Raw genomic sequence first — 22592 nt, 5'->3', positions numbered from 1 at the left:
AACCGGTTCTGACTTTTTCCAGAATGCTTATGGTTTATGAGCATATAAGCAAGTCTAATAATGTAGAAATATGTGATACTAGGTTCAATTATTTAAGATTTAATGTTCAGATAAAATGTATACTTGTATGGCTGTAAGACTGCTTGTATTCTGATTTCATACCTTTTGACTTTTAGTTGTTGATCTCCTTTACTGGCGAGACATTAAGAAAACAGGAGTGGTGTTTGGTGCCAGCTTGTTCCTGCTGCTTTCGTTAACAGTATTCAGCATTGTGAGTGTGACAGCTTACATTGCCTTGGCCCTTCTTTCTGTGACGATCAGCTTCAGGATATACAAAGGAGTTATCCAGGCAATCCAGAAGTCTGATGAAGGCCACCCGTTTAGGTGAGGTTTTTCTTTAATACTAAGTACGTGGTTGGTTTTGGGTTTTTTTAAGGGGGGGGGGGGGGAGAAGGGGTTGAATAGTACTATAAGTGCAGCTAATTGCATTGGAAATATATATAAATTATACCGTTGCATGGCAATGTAAACTGCCTTAATACTGTACAATCCATCCCTCTCAACTACAGCTACTCTCAAATAGGGATGTTAGCGACTAGTTGCTTCTCCCCACCCCATTTGCCTCTATCAAAGAGAGGCAGCAAGTGGGGTGGAGCAGGAGCTGGTGCTGGGGGGGAGCCTGTATCCATGGGGGGTCAGGATACATGGAGGCACAGCGGGAAACGGCATGAGCGGGGAGACTGAAGCAGTCTCCACTCATGCCGGTTTTGCTGCAGTTCTGCTTTTGAAATGTACAAGAGCCCCAGATGGGGCTCTTGTACATGTCAAAGGCTCAGGGAGCATGGGGGTCAGTCCCCTGTTGGCTCCACACTCCCTGTGGGGCTTCTGCTTTTGAACTGCGATAGTTCAAAGATAAAGAAGGCGTCCTTATCGAATAGTTGATGGAAATCTGATCGGCTATTTGATTAGCTAATTAATCTAAATGTAACATCCCTATTCTCAAGTGTTATTGTGATTTTTCACAAAAGAATTTCATAGAATGGACACAAGAAATGGTAAGGAAAATGTTTCTGGCATAGTGTATTTCTTCAAAAAGGCAAGAGACTCCACAAACGTCATAAAACTTGTATATAGTTACTTCAGTTTGGTTAATTGAACTTATACATTAGTACTCTATTCAGCACTTCAAACATGCCCTGACATCAAGTACTAAATCATTTTGAAAATATCATTCCTGGGTACCTGTAGAGCTGCTTGAGGGTTGGCAAAGAGTAGTAAATGCAGCAGGAGGTATGTTTTGTTGCTAATTATTCACATTTTGGTGTATAGCTTTTTGAAATCCTAGCGTAATAACCTGCTTAACTCTTGTGCAGCAATGCAGCTACATACTAAATAAATCCATTTTGTTGGATTATAAACAATTTGTTAAATGCAATGTCCAGGTACATTATGACATAATCAGTAAATAAATCTGAAAAAACTTGGACTCTGATGGGGAAAACTGTAAATAATTAGGGTCAATTTTGAAGACATGGATGACTGAGTTCATTAAAATCCGCAAAGAGAACAGATGATTAACTGGATAAATAATAACTATGCCCACTCCAAAGGATATGGAGTAGACATAGCACATATTCTGTATAAAGTCGGGCAGCTTTGTTATTAGAATAGGTTCACATAGGCCACAGTAGTGCACCCATGTAGAATTATGTCTTTAGAGATCTAGATGCCACATTAATGCATTAAATAATAATTAAGAACACATTTCCTAATCTCACAACCAGCCACCCCATCTAGCAACTGCTTTCACCCTTTCCCTTCCAAAATACGGTTGTCTCCTTTTCTCCTCTTTTGCTTTCTCAGTTTACTTTCTTCTGCTGCATTTTTGTACTGTTGCCAGATAACACTGGTAAAGGTAGTTTTTAAACTTCTCCTCCAGGGGGACAGATGCAGACTTGTGGTGGAAGACACTTTTGAGTGTGTATAGACTATATCCCTCTTTTGTCAGAGGGATGTAAATTAGGCACTTCGAAATTGCAAATGAAGCCAGAATTTGAATTTCCACGCTTCATTTGCATAATCACGTCTTGGCGCTCTTTCGAAAGTAAAACCACAGTCTAGACGCAGTTCTTTCAAAAAGGGAAGGCTTTATGCAAATGAAGCATGGAAATTCAAATCCTGGCTTCATTTGCAATTTCTAAGTGTCTAATTTACATCCCTCTGTCGAAAGAGGGATGTAGTCTAGACACACTCTTAGGGTCCATTCTCCCTCCCTCCCTCCCTCCCTTCCATTCATGCAAAGCTTCAGCAGCTCTAATTTAGAATCGCCTCATCTGCACTCAGTAAATGCTTATAGAGGTGATCAGTCCAGCCCATAAAAGCCAACACCTGCCTGCAATATGCTGGCTCTTTAAATTGGGGTGGATGAATACTAAGAAGGGGAAGGGCGATTGCTGAGACACTGGCAGGAGAGCCGGGACAACCCCTTGCCTGCCCCGGACCCTATCTCTCCTACTCCAGGTCCCCTCCCCTGGTCTGCCCTCCCCCACCTTTTCTCCACCCCTGCTCTGCCTCCGCCCTGCCTCTTCCCGCAAGTCCTGTCTCCTGAGTGATGCAGCCTATGTGGGTTAGAAGAGGTTGGGGTTCCCCTGCACTCACTGGCAGCAGAATGGGGGAATGCACCCGTAGCTTGTTCAGCTCCAGTCCGCTCCCTGGCAGGAAGTGGAACAAAGCAGGCAGGAACAGGGGGAGCTAAGTAGACTAAAGCTGTGTCCCTCCGCTTCTCTTTCTCCTCCCAGCCCCCCTGCTGCCAGTGAGTGTGAGGAGTCCTGACCCCCTGCTGCAGGTGCCAGGCCCCCCACTAGTCCCCTGGGCTGCCCATAGGCTCTGGCTGCTGACCTTTTGTCCCTCCCACTCCCGGTGTTGAGGTGGGTGAATGCTCCCTTGTGGCCCTCCCCGCACATATCACCCCTAAAAAAGGGGCAGTGTTTCAGTGCACACATATTGGGGAAAAATGCATCTGTGGCTATACACATTAAAGCATAGACCCGCAGTTTTGACAGCATTCAGTAGCACAAAATGCAAAGTAGGGTGCTGACCAGCCTTAAAGTAGCTAGTTTAAAAGGGAAAGCCTGTAATTTAAGGAACAGTCTGCTGACAAGTGGAATCTCTGATTGCAGTTTCTCTGTTACTGGTTTTCAGTAAGTACAAACTGATTTCCATTAAGTGCTTAATAAAATCCTCACCATTTCTAAGATATAACCATTTCTTTCTGTTCATAGAGTGGATATTCTCATTCATGCTCTCCTTTCTTCTTCACTACAGATTGCTTCTCCCAGGCCTCTCCTCTTGCCCACAATCCATACAAAATGCGTCCACTAAGGCCTTGTTTCTGAGCTATTAATCATGTCATATACCCCACTAAGGGTTTGCATGACTTGGCCCCTCCTTCTTATTCAAGGTTGTCTCTTGCTAGGGCTCAGCTCTGCCAGAATTAGCAGCTTTGATGCCCTGTTAGTCCAGTACTACTCTCCCCCATGGCCCCTTCCCCCTGCATGCCTCATTATTTTGGAATACCCTTTTGAGTTGGGTCTCTATGGCCTTTACCATCTCCTCTTTCAGATCCCTTGTTAAGGCCTACTTCTACTACAATGCCTACCAGCAATGAATAACATACATATCTTTTGTTATTCTAACTTGCTGTGAGCTGGCTTCGTTTATAATGTCCCCACTTTCCACTCCCAATCCATCCCAACTGTTTGGTCGTCTCTCTTTATTGTAGTATGCCTGAACTTAGATTGCAACTTCCTCAGGATAGGGAATCTCTCCCCTTTCGTCTGTGATTTTGTGGGACCCTTAGAATGCTCTTCGGAAATTGTAAAACAATGAGTTACCTGTAAAAGGTATCAATACACAATAACAACACAATTGTCTAAAACTATAAAACGTATCTCATAATTGTAAGTGTCTGTTAAATAAAATTGGTGCCTTAATGTGTAGCTATAGGGTAGAGCTAACTTGCCAATCATGTAGCAGTGTAGAATTGGTGCCCTGTTACAGATAAGCAACATCTCCCCTCTCTGAGCCCTTAGTGGACATTAAACTAATTTTAATATGATCATTTTTTATTTAAAGAATCTAATGCTGACGTGGCAGCTCTGCTTGGTAGTAGATGGAAAGGTGGGATATGGAATACGGGCTGCGTGTGTTAAAGTAAAGTGTTCTCATACAGACTAGAGGATTTTTATCTTTCTGGTGGAAAATTCGTAGATCTTCTGGCTAAATCTTTAGACATTAATCAAAGAGAGGGTGGGTGATTGAAGGGCAGCATGGCAGGAGTTTGGCTTGTTGCCAGTGGCAGCCTGTCAATACAGGCAAAGTAGGCGGTCACCTAGGGCGCCAAGATAAAGGGATGTTGAGGGCTTTGGAGGTGGGGGCGCCGATCGCGCATTTTGCCTAGGGTGCCAGTTGCTGGCAGCTCGTCTAGGGCCGCTCCTGCCTGTTGCGTATTGCAAACCTTAACCTACCACTTATGCCAGTGTAACTTATGGTGCTCAGGGGAGTTGTTTTCCACACCCCTGAGTGGTATAAGTAATAGTGTAGACATAGCCTCAGAAGTACTAGGAATCTAAAGTTTGGTTTAGCTTTGCTGGAAGACCTTCCCAGAATCTCAGCAAAGTGGATTATGAGCTCTAGCATTGTACTGAAGTGAGTGAAGTGTTGAATGTTTGGAGAGCTTTGTTAATTAGTCATAGCCATGAAACAGTGGTGTTAAGCTTTTCATTTTAAACTGTTTGACTAAGACTATGGCTATAGCGGTAATTAAGCAATACAGTTTTTGTAGTTGTTAAAATGCGGTTAATTAACTAGTCGATGGAATTTCCACCAAGGGGCTCTTGTACATTTCAAAGGAAGAATGCGAAACTCCGCACATAGCCCGGGGCCAGTGGGAAGTCCCTCTGACTCCAGGCTGCATGTGGGTGCCTGCTTTGAAATGCACAAGAGTCCCCAGCAGGCTCCATGCTATGGGCTCCTCTGCCCCTTAGAGGAGGCCATTTCAAAGGGGCAGCGGTCACACAGCTCATCAGCTGTGCAGCCACTGTCCTTTTGAAACTTCCACCTCCTCATAATTCAAAGGGGCTGCAGGGGAGCCCAGGCTCAGCAGACTCCGGGCTCCCTGCAGCATTTCTTCAGGACCTGACATCAGCTGGCGAGTCCCCATCTGACCCTGGGTTCCAGGGAAATGCTACAGGGAGCCTGGGATCAGCTAGGGACCGGGCTCCAGTGCTGTCCCTTTGAATCTCCGCAGAGGCGGTGTTTTAAAGGGGCAGCCCTCTGCACAGCTGATCCCAGGATCAGCTGTGCAGCTGCCACCTTAGGGTTTCCAAGTGCCACTTTGAAGTATTCCACACCTCCCCCCCTTTTGCTGCCTCTATTTCATAGAGGCAGCGGGGGGGGGGGGGGTTTGAGGAAGGGGAGGGGAGGAGTTGACTAGTTGACATTACTATCCGATGAGCAAATGCTTATCAGATAGTCGACTAGTCTTTAACATCCTTAGTTCAGAGGGGTTTAATCCCTCCTTCCCAAATGACACAAGTTTTGCCTCCATGGCAAGTGCTAGCATATATAGTGCTTTGTCAGCAGACCTGCTCTCCTGCTGACAAAATGAACACTGCTGGAGGGTGGGAGGTAGAAGTATGTTGTTGGCAAAAGTGCCTACAAACAGTGGCTTACTGTCCACCTTTCAGCACCATGGCTATGTTGGCATGGCCATGTCACTAAAAGGTGTGTAGCATAAACACGGCCGAACAGTCCTGTGCCCTTTCAATTGACCTGCTTCACTCTTGACTCATGCTATCATTTCATTAGTTTTCTAGTCAGTTTTCTAGCCTTCCAGATGAAAGGTTAGAAAACTGAATTAAGTAAAACACAAGCAGGTGTAAAGCTTCTGTCTCATGAATGATTCTTCCAATTTTCAGGGCTTACTTGGAGACTGATGTTGCTGTGTCTGAAGAGCTTGTGCAGAAGTACAGCAATGCTGCTCTTGGCCACATTAATGGCACAGCAAAGGAGCTCAGACGTCTTTTTCTTGTCGATGACTTAGTTGATTCTCTGAAGGTAAACGATAGAGCATTCAACATACAACCGTAGATTTGACTTTCCTCAATGGGGTTTGGAAAGAAAGCTTTAAATCGAGTCAGTGGCCTGATGTTAAGAGTGTGTGAAATGCGCCCACTGAATTATTTTTCTTTAAACATCTGAATTGGAGGTAACAAGGCAGAGTCTTAACTCCTTTCTGTTTTTTTGATTTTTGGCTCACCTGTCACCACCAGTTAAGTGACAAGCATCTGGCCTAGTGAATGTCTAGGATAGTTTCTCATTCTGCTAATCTGAAATACCCTAAAAAAAAATCTATAGCATTGCAGCTATCTAACACTGTCGTACAGTGTAAAGACTTAGCAGCAGGGAGGTGTGAATCATGAAGAACCTATAGGTTCTCATTTTTTGCCCTTCCCAGTTCTTTTTACATGGCTTCTGGTATTAGTGGTCCTCTAATAGATGTTTCTGTTTCTACATGAGTTTCTGTAGTGACTATGTTCTCCCTCCCAATCGTCACACTGAGGGTCGTCCTCTGGGGGAAAAGAGCACCACTTCCACACTTACAGATGGTTCAGTTCTCTCCTTAGTGCCAATCTGGGTCTCCTGTTCTCTATTACTTATAGTGGTGCTTTTAGCTCACTAAGCATCCCAAGTATTGTCTAATAAATGTACTTGTTTGTTGTTCTAGCCCAGTGGCTTTCAAAATTTTTCATTTGCAGACCCCTAAAACATATCAAATGGATGTGCAGACCCCTTTGGAAATCTTAGCCATAATCTGCAGACCCTCACCAGTCTGCAGATCACAGGTTGAAAACCACAGCTCTGTGGTCACAATAGTTCTTCGTGGACTCCTTTGAAGTAATGTGCAGACAGAAGGGATCTGTGGACCACAGGTTGAAAACCACTGTTCTAGCCAATTTGAACATCTTTTTATGACCTTTTAAATTGCCTTTTTAAAAAAAAGGCAAATTCTCTCCACATAGATATACCTCTTTAGTTAGTTGTTTAGTGAGGCATGCTTTAGCCTAAGGCTTTGGCCACGTCTACACTGGTGGAGAAAATCAATGCAAGACCCTCAGTTCCAGTTTTGAGAGTTTTCTGGGCCACTCCCACAGTGAGAGGTTGACAGGAGGAACTCTCCCATCAATTTTCCTTAGTTCTTGCAACTGTGACTACAACGAGTTCCAGGGTCAACAGGATGCCCTCAGCCTTTGATTTAGTGAGTCCTTATCAGACCCACTAAGTCAAACTCCAGAGCATCGACCTCCGGAGTGTTGATCTTCCCAGATGTGCCCATAGTCTACACTGCACAGCTTTTAGCGAAATGGCTGTGTTGCTAAAAGTTGGGCAGTGTAAATGCTGTTTGTTGGCACTTTTGCCAACAAAATGTTTCCACCCCCTACGATCAGGTTTCCTGTTGTGACAGGAGAGTGCTTCTACCAACAGCACATTGTTCACACTAGGGATGTTAAATTTTCATTACTTGTCTAATCAAGTAGATGATGGAATTTCCATCAACTACTTGATTAGTCAATGAGGGGGAGATGGGGCGCTTGCTATCCCAGCTGCACCTCTGTTCTTAAATGTAGTAAGAGCTGCCTGTGGGGCTCTTGCTACTTTTCAAAGGCAGAAGCGCAGCAGGGGAACACGGGGCAAGCAGGAACTCAAGCAGAGACTGTGCTGGGGGGAACTGGCTTTTAAACTAGCTCCCTGCAGCACTGGCTCCTGCTCCCGCCCCTCCCCCCCCACTTGCTGCCTCAAGCCTTTTGTCTTTTTGGGGGGTTAAGCACCTGTGGACAAAAGTTTTGTTGCTCAGTTGGCGGTAGTGACAGAGCCTTAGATTTAGGAGGTAGATTTAAAGCCTCTTTTGACAAGAAATAAAATTGGAATTGTTTAAGGAATTAAATACATCATGGAAATCTTAATCACAAAGGGCTTTTGTATGGCAAAATAGTTTTAATAACTAAGGTGTAAACCCTCATTTGCGATGTGAGAATTTACACATTACACATCAACTACTTGTCATGCTACCAACGATTAGGTCATCTGCTAAGGGAAAAGAATGGACAGCCAAACTGTTCTAGAAGATATAACTTTCATTCAGCCATTATTAATGAAGGCAAAAGAGAAATTCCTCCCAAATAAATTTTTAGTCTCTAAGATGTTCTAGGACTTTAAAATTACAGACTAACACAGTTACTTCTCTGAGACTTCCAAATAACATATTTTTTGAGAGATTACAATTGCTCTTCAAATAGTTTGGTTTGTGAGCATCCAGAAAGCTGTTTATTTGCTGTTATTATTTTCTTTTCTTTTGACTTCTAAATAAAATTGAAGAGACAAAATTTTTTGCCTTGAAGGAAAACTTTAGCCTACTTCAGTCATTTTGTCTTTTTATGGTATGGTAGCTGGATGCAGTCTCTGTGTGAAATCAATAAACTGTAAAGTCAGCTTACAAAATTCCATGGCTCTGAAATAGTATTTTTAGGAAAACCTTAAATATTGCGGTTTTGTGCCTAATAAGGGCTCTGAACAAAATTGTTAACTCATCTATTTAAATAAACAAAATTACATTTTGGTGTAGAAAATTACATTTACACTTTTACATAATATTCCATATTATTGAATTTGAAAACAGAACTAGAGTGTAATCCAGTTTATCGTCAGTACTTATGCTAACAGTGAAGTTTACATGTAATCATTTCTTAGATACATTGAGTAAACAGTGTAGTCATGATGGTTTAAAATGGCATTAAAATATTTGTACTGTATATGTCGAAGTTCAAAGGAACCCTTTCAGTTATAACTTCTAAGGATAGCTTTGTACAGTATTTCCCAGAAGATGCCAAGAAAGGAATTGTATTGTCGGGTATATCGTTATACAGGTTGAAGCTCTCTAGTCTGGCACCCTGAAGGCCTGACTAGTGCCAAACCAGAATTTTCCAAAGCATGGGAGATCAATATTGTCTAGCAGCATTACAAACACTTCCACTGCTTATGGGACTTGTAGAAGACATTTAAGAGTAAGTTAGACCTTCGATAACAGTACAGAGCTGTAAAGAAACTTTATGGGTCTTTGGGAAACTGGCCATACCCATAATAAGTGGACATTTGGCTAACTAAAATCATGCTGGACCACAGATGTTGCTGAACTAGAGAGGTTCAGCCTGTATTATGATTCATCCAAAACTTGTGAGATAAAGAACATTTTTTTAGGACAGGAATACTATGAAAACATGTTGTTACTTGAGTGATGTTTTGATAAACACAGCCAATTATTTTAATTGAAGTAGCTCAACATGAAGAAACTGACCTATGGGTTTTTTTTTTTAAAATATTTGCCATTAAATTATATTACAAAGTACTTGTATTGTGCAGTCAGTTACTAATAATTGTAGTAAAGTGGGTAAACAATTAAAAGGCAGTAGACTCACCCATCAGAATTGCAGAAGCAGACAAGAATATCACTGTAACTCATGTAGACAGTGAATGTAGACTTTATGCATTCATTCTTTCCTGTATGATGCCACTCAGGAAGAGCAGTATCTCTGTGATAAACTTTGGGCTGCTTTTGCTTTACTCTAGCTTTGAGCCATAGAAATAAAAGGCTTTAAAAAAAAATGCTCTTTTTTTAAAAAAAAGCAGTGGGAGTTACTTGTTGGGACGAGTAAACTTCCTTATTCTACCTAATACCTCAGCATAAAGGAGCTGAATACAGGCAGTCCCCGAGTTACGCGGATCCGACTTATGTCGGATCCGCAGTTACGAACAGCGCTTTTCTCGCCCTAGAGGATGGGAGCGGCAGGACGCCCAGATGCGCCGCGGTCCCGCCGCCCGCATCCTCCGGGGTGAGAAAAGCTGCTCCGCGTCTCCCTGGTCTGCTGGGGGGAGTAGCCTCCCCCCCCCCCCCCAGCAGACCAGGGAGACGGGGAGCAAAGCCTCGGAGGATGCTGGCAGCGGGACAGCTGCGGCGCGTCTGGGCTGTCCCGCTGCCCGCGTCCTCCGCGGCTTTGCTCCGTGTCTCCCTGGTCTGCTGGGGGGGGGGGGGGTTTCCCCCAGCAGACCAGGGAGACGGGGAGCAAAGCCACGGAGGACCTGGGCGGCGGGACCGCAGCGCGACTCGGTCCACCGCCCGCGTCTCCCTGGTCTGCTGGGGGAGGGGGCACAGCTAGTGCGCCCCCTCCCCTCCCCCCCTCCTTCCCCCCAGCAGACCAGGCTTTTCTCTGGACGCCTGTGGTAGAGCAGCTGGGGCACTGCCGGTTGGTCCCGCAGCGCCACTCTGGGCGCTACTGGACCAACCTGGCAGCACCCCAGCTGCTCTGCCCCAGGCGTCCTGATTCAGCCACTGCTGGTCAGTTTTAGCAGTGGCTGAATCAGGATGCCTGGGGCAGAGCAGCTTAGGTGCTGCTGGGTTGGTCCAGTAGTGCCGAGGAGCGGCGCTACTGGAGCAACCCAGCAGCACCCCAGCTGCTCTGCCCCAGGCGTCCCCAAGTCAGCCGCTGCTGAAAATGACCAGCGGCTGACTCCAGGAAGCCCCGGGGCAGAGCAACTCTGCCTCGGGCTTCCTGTAGTCAGCCGCTGGTCAGTTTCAGCAGCAGCTGACTTGGGGACGCCTGAGGTTCTTAAGTTGAATCTGTATGTAAGTTGGAACTGGCGTCCAGATTCAGCCTGTTGAAACTGATCAGCGGCTGATTCCAGGAAGCCGGGGGCTGAGCAACTCTGCCTCAGGCTTCCTGTAGTCAGCTGCTGGTCAGTTTCAGCAGCGGCTGAATCTGGACGCCAGTTCTGACTTACATACTGATTTAACTTAAGAACAAACCTACAGTCCCTATCTTGTACGTAACCCGGGGACTGCCTGTATATGGGTGTGAGGCTAAGGTGGGTTCTAGTGTCTTTAGTGTATGCTTACTTAATTTTAGAAAGTGCTTGTTCTTTCAATAGTTGGTTTTTTTTACTTTATCTCTTATGATGATTTTTTTGCCATGTCTTTCACTGTCCTTCAGTAATTTTTTGTATGGCACCCAGCACAGTGGGGGACCTGAGGTGTCCACTTAAGTAACATAAGCAATGAAGTTGGCAAAAGTTTTTTAAAAATGTAGATTCAGAACATAAGTTTGGCTGTGTTGAGCAGGGAGGCAAACCTTTCTATCAGCAGTACTCCTCCAAGTCCAAGCAAAGTCCTGCCTTTCTGATGCATTCTGCAGTGCTGAGTATGGACTGAACACAAGCAGAGGACTTGGGGTCCGACTGTGTGAGGTGAGAGAGAGATTAATTCTTCAGAATGCTTTTTACGGTATTATATACCTAACTCAGAAATTACAGAAGTTTCAGAGGGGTAGCCAAGTTAGTCTGTACCAGGAAAAACTTAAAAAAACCCCCAACAAATAGTCTGGTAGCACTTTAAAGACTAACAAAATACGTAGATGATGATATGAGCTTTCATGGGCTCTTCAGATGACCGGAGTGTTAGAAGTCCAGAACCAAGCATAAAAATTACAGCAATACTGGGTTTTAGGGTTCTTTTTCCTACCAGGATATGTACTTAGTTTCCAAACTTTTACTAGTGTAGTAATGTAGATCTTTTTTGTAACCTTAAAATGGTGCTTTTTGTGATACTATCTCTTGTAACAAGCTTAATTTCACCCACTCTCACACTGTGAAAAGGGATGACTCTGACCTTGTGGATTTGGGAGTTGGGTTTAAATTAGGAGACCTCAGTTCAGTTTCATCTCTGCCACTTACTTGCTGTGTGATCTTGGATAAGACAGTTATCCATGTGCCATGCCTCACTTATTCCATCTGTTAAGGAAAAAATAATCATGCTTGCACTTCACAACAAAGCACTAAGGAAGTGCATAAAGCACTGTATACACGCAAGGAATGCTGAAGAGTCATAAAATGATAGCAGCTTTTGGCCACTACTACGCTGGGCTGAATTCAGACTTCTGACCTAGAAGTGAAAGGCTGAATATCCTAATACCTGTCACTTTACCTATACTGTCCTTAATGTACAATTATCTTTGACATACAAAGTGTTTTTGTGTTGAACTTTATATATGCCTTCAGAGAAGGATAATTTTGTTTAAGGCACCGCTCTTAATGTTCTAATGAACATGCCTTGATTAAACTGTATTTATGATCTAATTGAATTTGTTCTCTCAGTTTGCAGTGTTGATGTGGATATTCACCTATGTTGGTGCCTTGTTTAATGGTCTGACATTACTGATACTAGGTAAGGGCTTTAAATTGTGTCAAATACTTTGCAAAATAACCCTGGAAAAGTATTAAAGCCTCTTAAATACTGTGTATATCTATTTGTAGTACAACAAAACGTAAGTTGTTGCATGATTTGTTATTTTAATTTTGTTTTCGATTGTAGAATTATAAAAATTTCATTGTTTGTCCTTAACTTTATGACTTTGAGGACAAAACATTATTTAAAAAGTCATTCAGTTTTGTACATTGCTTTCTAAGCTTCCTTGTAGCACTTATTTTCAAAGTGCAGTTGCCTTGTATAAATTATATAATGGTGCAGAATTGGTTTACTGTCATGTTCCACCAGGATGACAGAAACCTGAATTGTAACTAATACTTCATTGCTACAGATAAACTGGAGAAGGGCCCTACTTTTCTTATAAGCTCTTTAAATTACTATAGCCTAACCATCTTTGCATTATGATTTAGGGGGGTTTGTTTTTGCTTTTATCAAAATGCCAGGCTGTGAAAACTGTACCTACATTGTGGCTGAATAGCATCTTTATGTTGTATTTAAACCCACTCTGTTCCTTTAAACCCACTCTGTTCCTTTCCAGCTCTGATTTCACTCTTCAGTGTTCCTGTTATTTACGAGAGACATCAGGTGAGTGCTTAATGTAAAATATACACATTAAATGTCTGATTAAAAATTATTCCTGTTAAATTGGGAACACTTAAGAACGTATAACTAGAAATCTGATTATAATCTCCTAAATCTTTAACATCAGCTCCTGATATTGTTTCTGAAAGTGACCAGTTCAGGTTTCCTGATAATGTTACAATTAGTAAGTTTGCGTTAAAAGACATAGTTCATTGTGATTTCCCTTCTTTCGGAAATCTATGAAGGCTATTACTGTTCCAACAAACGGTAATTATAAGAGAGGTTTGCTTAGTAGGATTTCACCTTCTTTCCCTCTGATCCCGATTTGTTCCATACTAAAGAAGCAATATCTGAGTTATGTAAAATCCTAAGTACTTTATGTAGCTTTTTGAGACGCCATCTTGGAGCTGGCATTCCAGACCTTTTCCCCTGAGTCCATGTGACTTCTAGCACTGGCTAAAGCATGTAGGGAGAGGTTGGCACAGTTTAATACTCCTCTGGTAAATCTGTTGATAACAGTTAATCAAGGAAGGGACAGGAGATTGTAGCAGAATGAGGCTGACATTGAATCCCATCAGGGTATAGAGTAGTTGACCAGAGGAACTCTGACACAGGTATTCCTTCTCTTCTGGAAAAAGCCTGTGTAATAAAGATCAGTGTAGAGGGGCAACACAGTGAAGAAAGCAACAGGGACCAAATACAATGAGTCTCAGCAGTTTTTGAGATGCTTCTATCTGCTCTCAAACCTGCCTGCACAACAAAGATCATTCAGCACCAGAAAAGAATGAAGCATCCTTAGGATGAAGGGAAGTCACATGGCCCTGGAAGAGGAAGACAATTTGCTCTAGCTGCAAGCTTCCTAGTCCCACTGATTTTAATCACCAGTTGACTTGCTTTCTGGAAGTATAAAAATAATCCTTTTAAAATACCCAACTTCACTTATGAAGCCTTCAGTCTCTGTGAGGGGGGGGGAAAAGGGTGCAAAGGAACTGAATGAATCCTAGTACATCCTGGCTTCCAGTGAGACATGCTAGGGACAAACAAGGCTCTGCGAATGTCTTCTGGTTCACACTAATCCCAATGGCCATGATGGATAGTATTCCTCATGCCAAGTCCACTTTGGCACAGATCAAGTGATTGTCAAGTTTTGACAGATCAGGTGTGTCTGTGGTAGATTCTTCTGACCTTGGAGTAATGTCCAAACGTTTGGGGTTAGTTCATCAACTACTCTGCAATGGTTAGGCCTCAGTTGGAGTATTGTGTTCAGTTCTGGGCACTGCATTTCAAGAAAGATGTGGAGAAATTGGAGAGGGTCCAGAGAAGAGCAACAAGAATGATTAAAGGTCTAGAGAACATGACCTATGAGGGAAGGCTGAAAGAATTGGGTTTGTTTAGTATGGAAAAGAGAAGATTGAGGGGGACATGATAACAGTTTTCAGGTATCTAAAAGGGTGTCACAAGGAGGAGGGAGAAAACTTGTTCATCTTGCCCTCTGAGGATAGAAGAAGCAGCAATGAGCTTAAACTGCAAGGGAGGTTTAGGTTGGATGTTAGGAAAAAGTTCCTAACTGTCAGGGTGGTTAAACACTGGAATAAATTGCCCGGGGAGGTTGTGGAATCTCCATCTGTGGAGATATTTAAGAGCAGGTTAGATAAATGTCTATCAGGGATGGTCTAGACAGTACTTGGTCCTGCCATGAGGGCAGGGGACTGGACTCGATGACCTCTCGAGGTCCCTTCCAGTCCTAGTATTCTATGATCAAAAGCCCTGCAATCTAAGCTGTGAGTCCTTGAAAGGTGGGAGCTCAAAGGTTCTACTGTTCAAAGCAGTCAAAGGGGAATAGGCCCTATGTTTTCATTACAAGGGAATTATTTCTTATAACAGATGGAGCTCACGGGGCTCTGCAGTGGAGTGATCAAGTGTACCAAGATAATGAGCTCTCAAGAGAGACTCTTCGTTGGCAGAATCTGAGAGATTTAGCATTTTTACTGTTAATTTCCATGGGAATTTCTTAACCACTGGTGAAAAACTCCTGCTGGTGATACTGTGACTAGGGATGCATATTTTTATGGTGGACTCCATCCCACTCTTCTGCAACTCAGATTGGCTGTTCTGTTTCAATGGTGAATAAACTACTTTTGTAACATACTAGTGGCATAGTAAAGCCAGCAACCCATAAAAGCACATAATTGTTAAATTCCATGTGTCAGTCAGCTTTCAGTTAATCATTCACCCCCTTTAAAGTGTCATGGGATCTCTAGTTACTGTTCAGGTGTATGTAGTGATTAGCAGAAGGGAATTGCAATATCTCATTTGTTCAGAGTATTGTGCTTTTAACAGTATAGCTGTACAGAGACCCAATACTGTGCTGCTGTCAGGAAGAGCCCAAGAATGGTTGAGACTCTTTAACATATAAGTTGTTACCTGTTTTGGAGCTGTCAATACAAAGTAATTTCTCAAAATAAAACACACCATTGGTTTTTGTGCACAGGAGGGCCTTGGTTGGTTCTGTGCGGCAGAGCTCTGAAAGAAAGGGCGGGTTTTGAACTACTAGGAGCTACATATATATGAATGAAAGGCTAGGATATACCGATTGTGTTGTGCACAGGCATACCTACACATTAATCTCTAGTGCATCATATGGGATTCAAAAAGCAAATAGTGATGATGACTTACTGCATGAGCTGGTTAGAATCTAGGAACCTACAGTAGCAGACCTTCCTGAATTCGGAACAAGGGGATTCCTATTTTGCCCCTTTGTGTTTTCTGTGCCTGGGATGGGCAAAAAATAGTGACTTTTTCTGTAAGTGGATGATGTACAGTACTTACTCAGCTTCCTTTTCTCAGTGAGCCCCATCATCTGCTATTCTGGGAAAGTCTCTTTTTCCACCGTACAGCACTGGTTACTCTAGAAACTGGGCTGTTTTGTTTACTGGCTGGTAGAGATGGAAGTAGAATAGTTGTATGCTTGTGACTTGCAAAAAGTACATGAAACCCCACAGTAAGCATAAATATGGGCCTTTTCCTTGTTTTAGAATTTTTCAGGGCTGTTATTGAAGCATGAACTAATTCAGTTAGGAGCAATGATGAGTTGCAAGTAATAAAGCAGCCTTTAGCAGCAGTAAAGCTAAACAGCTAACTTTTCTGTTTTTCTCTTAAATTTCAGGCTCAAATTGATCATTATTTGGGACTTGCGAACAAGACTGCCAGAGATGCTATGGCTAAGTGAGTTTGTTGGCCATTTCAAACTAGCTTGCATTAGGGACACCATATATAGTCATCAAGAGGAAGAACTTGTTTAAAAGTGGTGGGAAATTTTTAGAAACAACTACAGTAAACTTCCGATAATCCAGCACCTTTAGGACCCAGGGGGTGCCAGATTATCAGCTATGCCAGAGTACCGGAAGGGGAGCTATGAAGGGGGTGGGGAGGTCAGCAGGGAACTGCACAGCGTGGGAGAGGGCGGCACTGCGGGACCAACCCGGTAGCACCCCAGCTGCTCTTCCTCCGGCTTCCCCAAGTCAGCTGCTGCTGAAACTGACCAGTGGCGGACTTGGGGAAGCTGGGGGCAGAGCAGCTCCAATTGTCCGGCTGGCCGGAGCACTTCCGGGTTCCAGTTGGTGCCAGACTATCAGGAGTGCCAGACTACTGGATGCCAGACAATTGGAGTTTTACTGTAGTTCCTTGCTGTGCAGTTAAAACTCAGATATGTGGATTTATATGCAGAGGACTTTAAATCTTCAGCAGAGCAAGGCTGAGTGCAGAGGGATTTAACAGCTTTTCTGTCAGTTTTCTTATTGTTGCAGATTAATATATCTATGATAACTATCTGTAAACATTGACATTTTCAAGGCAACATTGATGCTATAAATAGTGCTTTTTTCCACATTTAAATAATATTTTAATTTTTTTTTACTCTTTCAGGATCCAAGCTAAAATACCTGGATTGAAACGCAAAACTGAATAAAAAGCCTGAAGCATCTTGTTAATAGGAGTTATCTTTCAAGGGGGAAATATTCATTTGAAATACATGGGGAGGGTCAGGGAATATCAAAACCTTGACATTGCAGTGCAATTTCACAGATCTTTATTTTCAGCAGCACAGTGTTTGAGGAAAATACCTGTTTTGACTGCCATGTGTTTCATCATCTTAAGTATTGTAAGCTGCTATGTATGAATTTAAAACTAATCATCTTTGTTTTTCCTGTGTGCAGCACCAGCTAATACAAAAGATTTGAGAAGCTGTACATTGTGCTTCATCAGAGGTAGTCTTGCTGCATTCAAGAAAAGGGTAGCACAGATAGGGCGGAGGATAACATTTCCCATGTTGTGCACTGTGTATGATCTGGGTAGATTGAGACAGATTTTCTAAAATTAAAGGATTAGAAGAATATACCATTAAAGCAAGTTTGAAAAACCTTGTCTTTCTGGTACGAATGTAGCTGTATTGTGATTTTATTGTTTTATCAATTGACATATATATAAAATATAGTGTTTCACAAAGCTCAGATCTTTCAGCTGCTCCACAGTGCTTGGTATTTCAGAAAATGGACTGATTTTAGAACTAGCCATAGAGGGCAAAAAAGCTTAAAAAAATAAAACATTTCTCAAAACACTACCATCTATTTAAAAACAAAAACAAATGAACTTGCACACACAGAAAACTTAGAGCATACATGGTGTTGCACAAATGTAATCTGTGGAGCAAATATCTAATGCTGCAAATGTTTGAAAACGTGGAGCATTGTTATCCAAGAAACTACAAATGAAAATTTATAAACTTGTGGTTTAAGCTGTATTGAACTAAGTCTGTGGAATGCATTGTGAAATGTAAAAATAAAACACCCACGTATCAATAAAGCTTATAGGCTTAAACAATTTTTGTGTTTTTTTTTTTTTCCTGAAGAGACTACTAGAGACAGTTAGAATCATAGAATAATAGGACTGGAAGGGACCTCAAGAGGTCATCGAGTCCAGCCCCCCGCCCTCAAGGCAGGACCAAGCTCCAGCTACACCATCCCTGACAGATGTCTATCTAACCTGTTCTTAAATATCTCCAGAGAGGGAGATTCCACCACCTCCCTTGGCAATGTATTCCAATATTTGACCACCCTGACAGTTAGGAATTTTTTCCTAGTTGAGCGTCTGTATGATGTACTTCAGAATTTTGAAAATTGAGGGGGATACAAAGTGAGTCCTAACAATTTTTCAGGATAACTTGTTGAGTCTTCTAATTTGATTGTAAAAATAAGATCAGTGAAAATGTATAACCACATTAATTTGACACACAGGTTTTCAAATAATCCTTTGGCCATTGAAAAATGAATTCATGCATCAGTATTTTCATATACAGTATAATGCAGCATTACTTCTGAGCATATAATATATAAACCAAACCACACATATGTATACAAATTGTTTTATTTAAATGTTTTCCTGACAGACACTATTGCTTTTAGATATTTTTCACAAATCACCATTTAGCAATTCATTCCATCACACAATTATTTTTATTCAGGATACAATCAACATGAAAGGCCAACATTACAACATAGGCAAAAAAGTGCTATCTTAAAACAATTTTTTTTTAACAAAAATTAAGACTGCATAGGGTCTCCTTTTTGTGTCTGACAAACTGATTTTTTTGTAGAGTACTGTAAGGCAATAGTTCCTTTTTATTTAAAAAAATCACTAAGTTTCCTCAAGCACTTTTGTGTTAAATATATAATTATTACATTTTGATAATGCTTGCCTTCCCTCTTTTCTATCATTTTTATAATTATTAGCAAACTTCTCATTAGAGATCTGCGAGAACTAGAATTTTTATTTTTCAGGAAATTTGTTTTGCTTTAGAACAAAAACGAGATTTCCTATTACCACATGCACCCACACACATCCTAGTCCCATCAAATGGTTTGGGGAAAAATGTTTGGTCAATTAAAACATTTCATTTGTTTACATTAGACACATACACACACCTAAATGAAAAGTTGTTTTGAAATTGAAACTCAAAATAGAGCATTTACACTCTGTATGCAAGTCCAGAGGTTTTTAAAACAAAATTTCACTGAAATAGACAATATCTGTGGAAAGATTAAATTTTGACAAAATGGCATTGTATGACACAAACATTCCATTAGTAAATTTTCAACTGGTTTTATTTATTTTTTGTTAATCTCACATACATGTTTCTAAACAGCATGAATGGTTGCCAGATTAACCTAAGGTTGTGCAATGTTTTCTTACTGGTTGATCTGTCATTCATTATGTACAATTGGCACATCTCCAAGAAGCTCTTCCTGAGAAAAGATGGAAATGATGCTTCTTTGAAAAGTCCAAAGCACTTTTACTAGCTTTACTAGTAGTCAAATATAAAGCACGGACCCCAAAAGAGGGAAGAACATGAAAAGACCATGAAAAGATCAAGAGTTCTAAATTTTCTTTCCCCTATCCTGCAAAAAGTACTCTGCATACATGTTATTCCTCAGGGCCAAGCTTAAATCCTGGCCTTGACCTTCTGTCTTCTTGAGCCAGCTACTTTCTGCCCCGTAATAGATTGCTCATGTCATTGACAAAGAGGAGGTTCAGATAATTGCTTGTATAATGGTATATATGTTCTCTCTGAAGGAAACATTTTAGAATTCTGCTGTGACAGTATTAAGAATAGTAAGAGCAGAAAATGGGTGACCATGTCAGATCTGGAAAAGGTGTTTGTGTTAAGCCCTCTAGGATGCAAGTTATAGCACCATATGCAGAAAGCTGACAGTGGTGGGAGGCCTATTGGCAAACTCTTTCAAAGGCACTTCATGGATAGAAAACTTTGTAAATTAAATGTGTTCTTTTTTTAAAAAAAAAGTGAACTTTAAAAGTGTGTTATTTGATTCTTTTGGTTATTGAAAGTGAATGTGAAACCCCCTGCGGTCATTTAAAAAAATGCAAAGCTTTACTCACAATGCATAAAATTCCAAACAAGAGTTGTAACAGTTGTTAAAATGGGAACATTCCTGAAGGAAGCTGTAAAGAAATTATTTTAAAGATCCACAAATTAAAAGCTGCATTACTTTTTAGTATTAGTGAGGCCCAAAAGTGTTTTTTATGGGCTACAGTTGTAACTGCTTGGAATAATTACAAATATGTAGCAAAAGCAGTTTGATTGAACTGTTCATTGCTGAGGCCTAAGAACAGCCTTTAAAATGTCAGCTTTTATCACAAGGGCATCACAGTCTTTCAAATATAATATCAGAGTAGCACTTAATGCCCTGGTTTACACTAGGGAGCTATTTCAAAATAACCCCCCTTATTTTGAAATAATAAGCAGAGTGTCCACTCTACGACACCTGTTGTTTAGACATAACAGGCTGGTTATTTTGAAATCTTTACTCCTGATTTCCTTGGGGAATAAGCTTATTTCAAAATAGTTATTTCAGGAGTTATTTCAAATTTAGTTATTTCAAAATAATTTCCTAGTGTAGACATGCCTAATATTATCACACACAGATTCCAAAAGTGTGAAATCCATGCAGCATTTTTGTTATGAAATTAGAGCAGCCAACGCATTGTGGATTGGTGTGTGTCTTCACTCCTGTAGTCCCATGTTAGTTGCAGCACCAGAAGCAAGGAAATTCCTCTTCAAAGACACCTCCACACAAATACACTAAAAAAATGTTAAGTGGCGGTAAAGTTATCTTTAACAATTAGTGCTAGAATAAGAAGGTACAAACTGCAGGTTTTGTTGTCAGTTTTAGAACTCGTGGGGGATGGGGGGAACTCTACCCTCTTACTTCCAAACTGAGCAGGTTTAGTATGGATGTCAGTAAATTACTGTGGAGCCCTAAAATACATTTTTACACATTCACTTTTCAGAGACCAACATGGTTCCATTATTCATACAGCAAATGAAAACTTCTAGCATGTTCTTTGCTCTACCCCAACAATTTGTGCCTTTGGGCAAAGTTAGTAGCATGTTGACAGTCCGTTAATATTTGCATAGCATATTGTAAACCACTCAATAGTTTCAAAACCCAACTAACTTGTTCTAGTGTGAGTCATGGAAATATGCAAATTTCTATAGAAACATTGGCCAGTCCTGTGTGGGTCAAATCAGTAGTCCTACCTAGGAATGCTTCCACTGAATGTAATTGGTACAGGCTGTGCTAAACAAGCAGCAGTGAATAACAGAATGGAGATTAGGCAAATCATGCATCTCAGCACTTTCATTTTTGACATTTCAGACTGCCTCATCTTCCTGATGTAAACAATGTTGATATCTCACATTCATAGTCAGGGACAACTGATACAAAGCAATACTTCAGCTGCCTCGCAGTGGCCTTTACTTGCTCCTTTTGCCTGGGTTAGGTCTAGCTTCTCAGCTACTTAAGCACTGTGTCATGGCTATAGGTAGTTGCTTGTCCACTAAAGCACTCTACTTAACACCTTGGCTACGTCAACATTGGCATGATTTTGCGCAAATACTTTTAACGCAAGAGTTCTTGCGTTAAAGTATTTGCGCAAGAGAGCGTCTACACTGGCATGTGCTTTTGCGCAAAAACATCCGTGCCAGTGTAGATGCTCTCGTATACAAGAAAGCTCCGATAGCCATTTTAGCCATTGGGCTTTCTTGCGCACGCAATTCATGTTGCCTGTCTACACTGGCCTCTTGCGCAAGAACAGTTGCACAAGATGGCTTTTTCCTGAGCGGGAGCATCATAGTTCTTGCACAAGAAGCACTGATTTCACACATAAGAACGTCAGTGGTCGTGCGCAAGAACTCTCCGCCAGTGTAGACAGGCAGCATGTTTTTGCGCAAAAGCGGGTGCTTTTATGCAAAATCATGCCAATGTAGACACAGCCCTTATGTTTCACTGGCACTTCTTAGTTTGCTGCATCTCTGTATGGCTCAATTAAACTCTTGCCTGATTTACCATTTAGCCATACTTGGAGTTTGTTTTTTGAATTTCTGCTTCCATAGTTTTTGAGGATTATTAATAATTATATGTATTATAGACTGAATGGAACCCCACTCAGACCAGTGCCGGCCTTCCCCTAGACTATTTAGCCTCTTATCTGCCCTTTGACTGATTCAGAGCAGAGACTTTGACTCCGTCTTCCACCTCCAAATGGGCTCCAAAACGCCAACAAGGTTAGTGGGAAGACACTAAAGCTAATGCAAAGGGTGTAAACTGAGCCCTGCCCCTCAAAGATAGTCATGGGCTTGTCTATGTGCTGCAACAGTGTACACAAGCCAGGTGTGAAGACTATGGCTAACCAGTGGCTCACACACCAACTGGCCAAATGAAACCTGCTGTCCTGCAGTATAAGTTCCTAATTACACCCTTGCATTGTGCTGTTTAAAACAGGACTGAATCAGTGCATGTTATGGAACTCATACTGCAGGACAGCAGGGTCCATATGGACCATTGTGTATGGGGCTGCACTAGAATTTACATGCTATTGGTGTACGCATAGACAAGTCTGCATGGAAAGGAGACCTCAGAATTCACAGCTGTGGTCCCTCTTCTTTGCAAACGTGCAGGCTGCATCTAGCTTGGCATGATTTTCCAGAAATTCTTTTAACGGAAAAGTTTTCCGTTAAAAGCATTTTTGGAACAGAGCGTCTAGATTGGCCCAGACACTTTTC

General features: G+C 41.8%; 2 protein-coding genes across 10 annotated transcripts in view; one reads left to right on the top strand and one right to left on the bottom strand.

The window, feature by feature from the left end:
• RTN4 (reticulon 4) overlaps nt 1-17833 on the top strand; it is a 71509-nt gene extending 53676 nt beyond the window's left edge. For all 4 annotated transcript variants that reach the window (XM_075925494.1, XM_075925492.1, XM_006122120.4 and 1 more), the window contains 6 exons: nt 177-384; nt 5979-6117; nt 12262-12331; nt 12912-12958; nt 16122-16180; nt 16880-17833. In XM_075925494.1, the coding sequence (XP_075781609.1) occupies nt 177-384; nt 5979-6117; nt 12262-12331; nt 12912-12958; nt 16122-16180; nt 16880-16922 (566 nt within the window). In that variant the 3' untranslated portion in view covers nt 16923-17833. The remainder of the gene's footprint in view (nt 1-176; nt 385-5978; nt 6118-12261; nt 12332-12911; nt 12959-16121; nt 16181-16879) is intronic.
• A 527-nt stretch (nt 17834-18360) lies between these two features.
• Nucleotides 18361-22592, bottom strand: part of EML6 (EMAP like 6) — a 207679-nt gene continuing 203447 nt past the window's right edge. For all 6 annotated transcript variants that reach the window (XM_075925487.1, XM_075925488.1, XM_075925486.1 and 3 more), the window contains one exon: nt 18361-20609. In XM_075925487.1, coding sequence (XP_075781602.1) covers nt 20585-20609 — 25 coding nt within the window. In that variant the 3' untranslated portion in view covers nt 18361-20584. The remainder of the gene's footprint in view (nt 20610-22592) is intronic.

Source organism: Pelodiscus sinensis, chromosome 3, assembly GCF_049634645.1.
Source record: "Pelodiscus sinensis isolate JC-2024 chromosome 3, ASM4963464v1, whole genome shotgun sequence".
Lineage (NCBI taxonomy): Eukaryota > Metazoa > Chordata > Testudines > Trionychidae > Pelodiscus > Pelodiscus sinensis.
Note: the sequence above shows the minus strand (reverse complement) of the source record. Positions and strands in the feature narration are given on the sequence as shown.